The 9,921-nt window shown below is 42.8% G+C and overlaps 1 protein-coding gene across 3 annotated transcripts in view; it reads left to right on the forward strand.

Moving 5' to 3' along the window:
* The window catches only part of GOLM1 (golgi membrane protein 1), a 66,956-nt gene extending 57,839 nt beyond the window's left edge, over positions 1-9,117 (forward strand). For all 3 annotated transcript variants that reach the window (XM_006018459.3, XM_025197669.1, XM_025197670.1), the window contains exons 8-10: positions 92-421; positions 4,592-4,714; positions 5,857-9,117. In XM_006018459.3, coding sequence (XP_006018521.1) covers positions 92-421; positions 4,592-4,714; positions 5,857-5,927 — 524 coding nt within the window. In that variant the 3' untranslated portion in view covers positions 5,928-9,117. The remainder of the gene's footprint in view (positions 1-91; positions 422-4,591; positions 4,715-5,856) is intronic.
* Positions 9,118-9,921: the final 804 nt, after the last annotated feature.

A 9,921-nucleotide genomic window follows, 5' to 3' on the forward strand; every position in this document is an offset into this window, starting at 1 on the left:
AGGAAACTATTTGTTGTAGCTTTTTAAAGGCTTTTAATTTTTCCTACTGATGAAACACATTCTGCTGACTCTGATTTACACTGGTTTACAGACGGGACAAATGATCTGGCTACCATCAGTAAGCAGGAGGTGAAAGCAGAAGATGAGAAACTTTCCATTGATCAGGGACTCCCACAGGATTCAGCAAAGGCTACAGTAGATCATGAGGAACTACCTCCTGAACCAGGAAAAGAATCAAATCCATATGAAGTGGTAAAAAATGTAGTTGAAGACGGTGCAGAAGAACAGGAGTCATTCCGCGTGCAAGAACTGCCAGCCGGCCAGGCTACTAACCAAGAAAATGTTGCCAATGAGGAAGTGGAGAGGGAGCACCTTTTAAATTATGATGCTCAGCTGGATGACCAGGGGCCTAGTAAGGACGGTTAGTACAAAGGTTCACTCAGGCTACCTTGCTGCCAAGTGTCTGCAGCCATATCCATTTCCTTGTAGTAGGCTAGAAGTGTAACTTTCTTTCCTATGCAGAAATTAAATGCAACCATGCAGTGCTCTGCCACTTGGGAGAAGGGCTGGGAGGCAAGTTCCCTGCTTTCTTCACCCTGTGGGTGGAAGTTTGTTTCTGCTAATGAAGTCTTTGTTGATCACTAAATTCTGGAATAGTTTGCACCCAGTCTTCACAAGGTCTACTTTTTTATGGGTCATCATTGGGCCACATTATGGTTGGTTTTTGCCTTATTAGCACTGACTAATTAGCACATTGCCACCAGCTAGATTACTCTTAAGAGCAAATATAGCAGGATCTGATCACTTAAAACAGGGGTGTCATACTCATCTGGTCCCGCAGGCTAGATGAGGGGTATATGGTGTGTGGCCTGGATTGGGCATACAGACCGGTCCCATGTGTGGGATCCAGCTCACAGGGCTGGTCCAGTGTGGGTGCCCCATGCAACATATGCCCTGGATTGGCTGTGTGTGCTGTTTGCAGTGTGCATATTGGCTCCAGCACCATACACCTCATGCAGTACATGCTGGCCCCAGCCTTTTGTGGCCTGATTTAGACTGGCCTAGGATCCAGCATGCAGAGCAGATCTGGTGTGGGTGCCACATGCAGTATACACCCTGTACCATGTGCAGCCTGCCCCAGATGTGCAGCATGCAGGGCTAGGGCCAGCGTATACTGTGCCTGTTGTATGCTGCTCAAAGACTTACAGAAAGTACCGAGCCCAATGATAGGGCTTCATGGACCAGGTCTGGCCTGTGGGCTGCGCCTTTGACACATCTGAATTAAACCATTTTGGGGAGATAGATTATTTTTGTTTCTTTCAACATATTTGTTGTTTCTAACAAGGTGAACAAGTGCAGCTTGAATTCCCTTCCCGCCTTGTGTGTAAGCCACTATGCTTTTGTTCACTGTTCAGTGCTGTTCCCTAGTCACTTCACTTAGTTTCTCCTATTTATAAGTGTTCTTTGGCCCTGTTCTTGCTATGAGCATCTTGGAGATGTTGCATGCTCTCAGCATCCATGGAATCATTCGGGATATTGCAAGATTACACCTCAAAGGTGAAACAAGATCTCACAACTGTTGTCGTTCAAACCTGATCTGCATATTTTGGCCACAAGTGTAGGCCCCTCTCACTGCAGAAAAACGTTTGTCAAACTTTCTCAATTTAGACAGGCACTTCCCTATAATTGTTTATAGTAATTCTACAAGCAAAATAAGCTGTACCAGCAGAATAACTTCCATGCTGAGACTGAAGTCCTTGCTGTTATAGGAGGATCGCAAAAATACTCACCTGTGACTGGTGTAACAGGTAAAAAATACTAGTGTAGACAGAGCTGTATAGTAACTAACACTTTAGATGCCACTCCATCCTTAAAAGGCAAACAGGCACATGCTGAGTCATGTGTTGGCTGAGTAAGTTCTAGCCATCTATCAGAAAAGTTCTGTTGAAATAAAAGAATCAGAAGCCTTCACATCTCAAAAGGTTGTTTGATTGCAAAGCTCAGCAATGCTGAAAGGTGACCTCTCTATATACACGTGAGCAACCCTCTGTTAGGACCACAGATTAATCACATACACGTCTCTGCCAGGGCTTCACATCAGGGAAGTCTATGAGAAAGCTGTATGCTAGTCTCATCAGTTTTGCATGCACCTGTTTCCAGATGTTTTGCAGGCAACAGTTGCATTTTGGAAAAAAGCCACAAAAATATTTTATTATGACTTTCCACCTTTTACTGGCTTGTTTTTATCCTGTAGCACAGAGTGAAAAGGAATTCTTCACCTAGAGAACTGAGAACATAAGGAGGCTTTGGTTGGTAACTACTGCAGTATTTTAATTATTTAGCCCCAAAACATGCCCAAGGCATTTATCCTCTTGACACTCTGCCGGCTAAGGGACTAGCATCAGATTCCCCTTTCTCTTGTCTCCCATTGCCATTTCTCTACTTTAAGTATTCTGTGCTCTCTTTGGGAAAGTTCAAATTCAGAGTAGGGTAGGCTACTGAAATGGTAGACAAAAGCTTGGTACCAGCTTGGTATCAAGGCTGGAGTATTAGAAACTTGCGTCCCAGCCCTACTGTCTTGGATGGTGGAGTGCATGCAGGATATGCAGCCAATCTCCTTTGGCCTCCATATTATAGTCTGCTATAGACATGCTGCTATTATGAGACCTCTAAAATGTCTGGCCTAGTCACTATAACTTCCTGAATAGAAGATTCTACTCTGCAGCTTTTCTTTGCTTCCTCTTATTATTATGAGGGCTTACGGTTGTGTTCTGGCATTGACTCTGCCAGCTGCAGCTGCTGGCTACCTTGTTACTGCATACAGCACTGTAAACCAGTAGTAAAGCAGTTGCCAGTTGGTGGCCCAGTTTTTGGCACTCAGGAGAAGACTTTTATGTATGGAGGGCTGGAAGGTTATGCCCTGTTGATTTCCTTGTTTGTAGCTGCTTGTGGCTGCAGAGGAATCTTGATCCCCTGAAGAAATAGCTTCGAATGAGGAGTTAGCTTAGTTTAAGATGAGCAATTGCTGTAGTTGGCACAAGGATGCTGAATGACTACCAGTAGGATCTTGATGGCAGATGTCTCTTGAGTAATGAATGAAAGCAAGGAACTGTCCCTCTGGTTAATGTCTGCTCTGAGATTTATAGGTTATGGGTACAGGTAATGCGTTAACTAGCATTGAACTATCTGACCAGCAGAACTTGATGAAATGGCTAATTGAATGCAGCTAGCCACCTTCTCTCAGGCTGTAAAGTGGTTCTGCTTGAGCACAGAATTTCTGTTTCAGAGTATTACCTCTGGGTATATCCCAGAACTGGTTTTATCACCACTGCTGAATGGTGCTAGAGCTCCAAGGGTAGGAAAACTTCAGTGCCTAACAAGAACAGGAGCCGGATAGTTTCGGAGTCTTTTTTTCTGTGTTAGTAGAAATGATAAATACTGAAAAGAGAGTTTGCTGTATTACTTGGGCACTGCTTGATGTTGCCAAGTGAGAAGTCTGTGTTCTGGAGTTGCTAAAAAAGTAAAAAATACAGATGTTCTTTGATATTTGTGGCCCTTGTATTTTGTTAATCTGCTGGTGGCTGGACGATGGAAGACATTCACAGTGTACATTGTAAGGCACTAGAGTCTAGAACTCTAAATTTAGACATAATACTTTAGGCCAGTCACTGGACATGTACAATGCTCCAGCACAATAACAGTGCCTAACCTAGATCCTTAAAGTTAAGTTTTCTTGTATTGGCCAGTAGATCTGCCCAGCCAATCAGCAGCTCTAACACTGTGGCATGGCCTGGCAAGGGCTGAACTTCCATGTGCTATGCTCTGGGAGGGAACAGAACCTAGCAGTGGGAGGTGGGGTAGGAAGAGGCAGTGGGGGGGGCAATGTTGGTGGCAGTGGGGGCAGGAAGGCTGCATGAGGGAGAAGTGGGGGAGGCAGAGGGCAAGGCGGCCACCTGGACCTTCCCCAGACTCCTGACCCCTCTCCCGTCCTGCTCCACTGCTTTCTCTGTGGTAGTAGTGGGGCAGGGGATGAATTTAAGACAACGCTGTGATAATTAGATTTTATACCTGGAAAACGAACAAATTTATAAATTTTCAAATATAAAATCTAATTATGGGGGGGGGTTGTCTTAAATTCATGGTAGACTTAGATTCAAATAAATGCAGTAAACTAATTGTGGTAAGCTGCTCCTATAGCATGAATATCTGGCTTCATGGGCTGATCCCTTTTTTAGTTAGGGATAGTCACTCTAGATCTATATGTATAGGCTTAGAATAAAGAGCCTGTTCTGTATTTGGGAGCTAAAACTGGAAGCTGTATTTGTGAGCTGGTTGGGTGAAAAAAATCCCGTACTCTTCTTTGGTTCTAGGATTAACATAACCTAAAACATATATTCTTAAAGCCACCCTTGCAACTTAACTGCTTGGTTGGCAGATTGTCAACCTGATAGGACACCCCCCCCCCCCCCCCCCCCACACACACACACCCTCTCCCCCAACAAAGGGGGCACCCTGAGACTTTATTGAAGAAACTAACAAGTTTAAATGCAGCAATGTGATTTTTTTTTTTTTTTTTTACTTGTCTTTCCAGACAAACAGAGACCTGAAGCAGTCAACCAGAACAAAGGAATTGACTACAACTTAGATGAGAATGAGGCTGAATCTGAAACGGACAAACAGGCTGCACTTGCAGGCAATGAACATAACTTGCATGGTAAGAAATAAAACTGATTTATGCCCTTGTATATTGTGCAAAAAGTGTTTTAGCGTTGTGTTTTTACAGCTCAGCCCTTAAGTGGGTTCTGTGGGAGATTCAGCTGAGTGGAGTTCTGCTCATTTTTAGGTAACTTTGCCATTGAGAAGGTCTTTGAAAATATTAAGGACCTGACTTCCGCTGTCACCATTTTTATATTGCTGTAGTTGTGCTACCTCTGACTTAGATGAGAAGGGAGAATCAGGTGCACGCTGCATTTTCATTGTACACGACAATGCAAGCCTTACTATATACATCTGACTGGGGATGTAAATACCGTTTAAATAAATAGTCGTTCACCCTGTTGTAATTACAACAAGTTAAACGATTAATCATTTTGGTGCAGGGATAAGGACAGGGGCAGCAGTGCTGGGCTCCAGCCTGTGGCTTTGAGAAGTTAAGGAGGGGAGGTGGGGGAAGGTGCTGAGCCCTGGGCCTGCCCTGACCCACCCTGCTGTGTAGGAGGTGCTGCACTCATCCGCCCAGAGCAGCATGGGGAGCTGGGAGCCAAAGCAGCCCTGCCAAGCAGACAGCACAGCCCAGGAAGCCCCAGGGGACAGCAGCCAGCAAGGGGCTTTTACTAGCCCACTGCAGCTGCTGGCACACTTTGAAGGAGGGAGCAGGCAACCCCACCATCCCCTCCCCTCCTTTGTTCCCCCTACTCTGTCTCACTCTTCTCTCCCTGTCTCCCTCCACATAGCCTAGTTATTACTTATTAGTCAACCCTCCCTCTCCTCTCCTCCTCATTCATCTCTCCCTCCTTCCTTCCTGCCCTGCTGCTTTCTGGTTCCGGCTGGGGCACCACGGGGCTTCCCTTCCCTCTGGGACCTTGCCCAGCCCCAGGCTAAGCAATAACCGGCAAGCTAGAACGGCTTATCACTGAGCTTAGTGATTAGGTTAATGGGTTAAACTGTTCACATCCCTACATCTGACACTATATTATCCTAGCGAAAAACAGTTCTTTCAAATAAGGACAGTGGTGAGCTTCTCTGTCTAATTATGTTCCACCTCTTTTTTTAGATGCACAATGCAGTGTAGGTTATCTTGGCTCTTATACCATTCTTTAAGGAGAATTTCATACACTTTTTCTCCTCCCTAATTAGTGCCAAACTCTGATCAGAATGTGAAAAGCCACTTCCTTGGGCAAGCTGAAGAGGAGCAACAGAAGCTGTGAATAAGGAAGCTCGTCTCATGCAATTCAGTTGCCTACTAGCAAATGCAGAGCTAAGGCAGTTGAGAAGGCTTGACTGTCATCTCCTCAAGACTTTAAGAACCCCAAATAAAGTAGATAACTGTTGTGAAATCTTAGTCCTTTGTTGGTTAAAACAATACCTTCTCTCTCTCCTGAGATTTGTTTTTCATGCAGTTTTGACCTCTGTAACAAAACGGGCTCTCTTTCTGGTTAAAAATCGAAATGAACTAGCAATAATTGTAGTAATACTTTCAAACAATCAACCAAATTGTACACTCATACCAGTGACACTGTTTAAACCCCCCCTCCCCCCCATGCTTATCTAAATCACTCTAAGGTTTGCTGTACTATGGATGAGGTAGTGTACGGACAGAAAAACTAGCTTTAAATGAGTTAGTTTATGTACTTGGAAGTAGCTTAGCCCTAGCAGCACAGAGCTTGATACCAGCTAATTCACCCTGCCAAGAAGGAGAGAGAGGGGTCTTCTAGCCTGCGCTGCTCTCCATGATGTGATGGTAGAGTGCTTCTAGCATCAGACCCAGCTTGGTTGGGTCTCTCTCATGACACTGCAGTATAGATATGCTACAGTTATATCTTGAATCCATACTTGTCCTTCAATGTTTATTTTATCTATAATACTTTTCTCTTGTACCTAATATCATTTGCCTGTTTACAGAATCTCCACCAAAGCTAGAAGACTTGGCCTGACCCCTCAAACTTTTTCTTGGCTTTTTTTGAATCCTTTTATGAGATCTGTTCTCCATACACAAAATTGGTACTTCCCATGGAAAGTCACTTAAGAGTAGTGCTGGAATCACATTAGCTAGGCAATCAGGATGAAGTGGCATTGGCCTATATGGTTCATTTTACTAGAAGGATTTGTTCTGTCAGATTTGTAGGCTTCTAAAGCTACTTATCACCTCTGAGGGAGGGTCTGAACAGTTGTGCCATGTATACCCTTCACTTCACCCATGTAGTATTCCCTGCTGCAGAGACTAGAAAGTCGCAGGCTTTACTTAAAACAAAAGAACTTGCCAAACATCTTCTTCGCAGGGTAACTAAAGCCATTGTGCAGTTAGAAGGCATGATTATAAAAAGCCCCACAAGTGACCCTTACGTATATTGTGAAGTGCTGCTTTGTGCACAACATACCTTATTGCCACTAAGTTTTAATAGTCTTTATTGTAGGTTGTTGAATGTGCTCATTGTGATAAAACATACAATACGTCTTAACAGTCACAGTACTTATGGGCGCCCTAGACCCTACTTGTTACAAGACCTGTTAGAAAGTAGTTCAAATTGGAAAAGGTCCACAGCACTCTGATCTCATCAGAGCATTATTCATACCTTATCTGCGCTCCTCTGTTCTGTGCCATGTTTCACTTGCGTGCTTCACTAACAGCAGGGAGCCTAACGGGCTTTGGCTCTTGGTATATATGGTTGCCTGCAGAAGCCTGTGGGCTGTAGCTTAGCATTTTGCAATCCAAAAAGAAAAGCATTTTAAACCAACCTGTGTCTGTTAAGTCTAAGCATTTGTATCCGTTTGTGTCTGTACACTTTGTTTCAATGAAGAAAGGGTAGTGGGCATGACTTAACTGTGCAATCATTTGTACAATAGAAGAAAATTATACTTTGAAGCAAGGGAAATCTGATTCATAATTGTATTTTAATGCACTTTATTTCCTTATCAGTGATGTACTTCATGTCTTCTTTTTTAGCAATGCTGTATCACAGTGCCAGGAGTAGAGCTACAGTAACTAGAGAGCTCTAGTGTATGACTTGAAGGTTTTTATTTTACAATTAAGGAGTAATTGTCCATCTGGTAAATGATGCAGCACTTGGTTAAGATTCAGTAAGCCTGGCCTGTTATATAAACCACAAATGCACACTTGACAAGTTTCTTGAAGCATTCTAAGAAAGGAACTATTCTCCTCTAGCCTTCAGTACACAATACGTTGTAATACAGACAGAGCAGTATTACACTCCAGAAAAATTTCCTCTCAGTGTATTGAATCATTTTTGCAGGAATACTTTGTCAGAATTAGAGAAGGAGGAACGCAGACTTAAGCATGGATTGATAAAGTTAGGATATAATGCCTTTTGTTTTATTAATAAAAGTTGTTATGGTCCTACCATTTCAATCATTTTGGACTGTTGTAAGCCACACTGCTTACACAGCTTCAAAAATCAACATTAATGATGATTCACTCAACCACAACCTATTAGGTGAGGGTCAAGTCATCTAATCCAGTTTTTTTCCACATTATAGGAATAGAGTCCTAGTCTACTTTCATATTTATTTTCATGCAGGTACGCAAGTCAACTGCAGCCGTAATAATTGGACGTTATGCAAAATGCAAAACTGTTTTGGAAACTAACTTCTGCATAAAATTTTACTTATTGGGTGCATCTACACGTTTATTAATGTGCATTAAATTCAGTTCCTCCATTGTGAGGTACTAGGAAAGGTGCATTAGTCTATTTAAATGTGCATTAGCAAAAGTGCATGGTTTTTTTTTGTGATGCTTTAATGCGCATTAAAATAGGCTAATGCACATTAAAGCGCATGTGTAGATGTGCCCAGTGAGCATTACATTCTAACCAAGTAGAAGGTACTGTATAGAGTGATCTCAAGTTGAACAGATGGTTCTCGACTTTGATGTGGTTGGTAAAACCTGGAATTAAAGAAATGTATATACTGTTTCAGTTGTCTTGTAAAACTAGTCTCTCTTGGCTGTAGAAATAACCCCAAATAAAATGAAGTCAGTTAAGGGTGGTCATATGTAACTATTTTTCAAGGGCAAGAATCCTGTAGCACAAAACATAATTACTATGCCTCAATGAGGGTAAGAGTATGAAAGCCAGTGTTCAAAAGGAAGCGAGTGTTTTGGCTTTATCCCCAAAGCAAAAGTACATCAAATTATGGGTTTTTAAAATGGTTTTCAAAGGATTTTAGTGGGAAGAAATGAATACTTGGAACTGTGATTTTAAGTAGCTTTGTATGTTGCCTAAAACATTAATTTGTATTTGCTCAGATGGGGAAGAGTCTTCTGAGCCATTATGAACTTGGGGGAAGTTGTGTTTAGTCTTTGTTAAAAATACATTTGTGCTTTTTTCTAACTGAAGCCTGAACGATTTTAGATAAACCTTTTGAAATAAAAACGAAATCCTTCTCACGTGTGCGTTTACTTACTTTGAACAGTCAGCCCAGCATTGTTTCCTGTGCTGGCCTGGGGGGTGGGGGCAGGGGGCTGTTCCATTTATGTACACTTCTGCTATATCTGTTCCATAAATCACAGGTGTCAAACATCTGATCTGGCCTGTGGAGTCTCGCTGTCCAGCCATTGGAATTTGGGGGTGTGCCTACTTCAGAGGCCCTTTGCCCTGGTGGCCATGACTGTTGGCAGTGAGTTCGGCTTGCCACTGCCATGTTTGGACTGTTGCTGTGCACCCAGACCTCCCGCAGACCCATTGCCGCTGCTGTGGTGGCCAACCCATGCACTAGGCTAAATCTAGCCCAGGGCCCTAAGTGAAGTTGACACCCCTTCCATAAATGATACTGTACTGAAATCACTTAACTTCTCAACACATTACCTACTGGCCAGCTTTGTGGTTTCCTTTACAAGAGTGAGCTCTCTCTATTTAAACCCTGTTATTAGGGCAAGAAAGGAAGTTGTTGGATAGGGCTGACTCCAAAGCAATGTGTTTTAAAGGAATATGTTGCTTTTGATCAAAAGAGTCTTTTGAAATGACTTTTTATTTCCGAGTTCAAAATTAGAACAAAATGATAAAGGAAAACTTTTGTCTGAGCCCCTCTCTGCCTGGAGATTTCATTCTGCTGGATGTTTCAGTTTTCTTTTGTCCCAGAATTGAAAGATTTAAACTTGTAGAATATCCTGAAAACTGGAAAACCCAGGACCTGCTCAGCTTTACCTTCTTGCCTCTGGTCTCTTCCATCTGAGTGTCAGTTACTCAT

Source organism: Alligator sinensis, unplaced genomic scaffold (assembly GCF_000455745.1).
Source record: "Alligator sinensis unplaced genomic scaffold, ASM45574v1 scaffold240_1, whole genome shotgun sequence".
NCBI lineage: Eukaryota > Metazoa > Chordata > Crocodylia > Alligatoridae > Alligator > Alligator sinensis.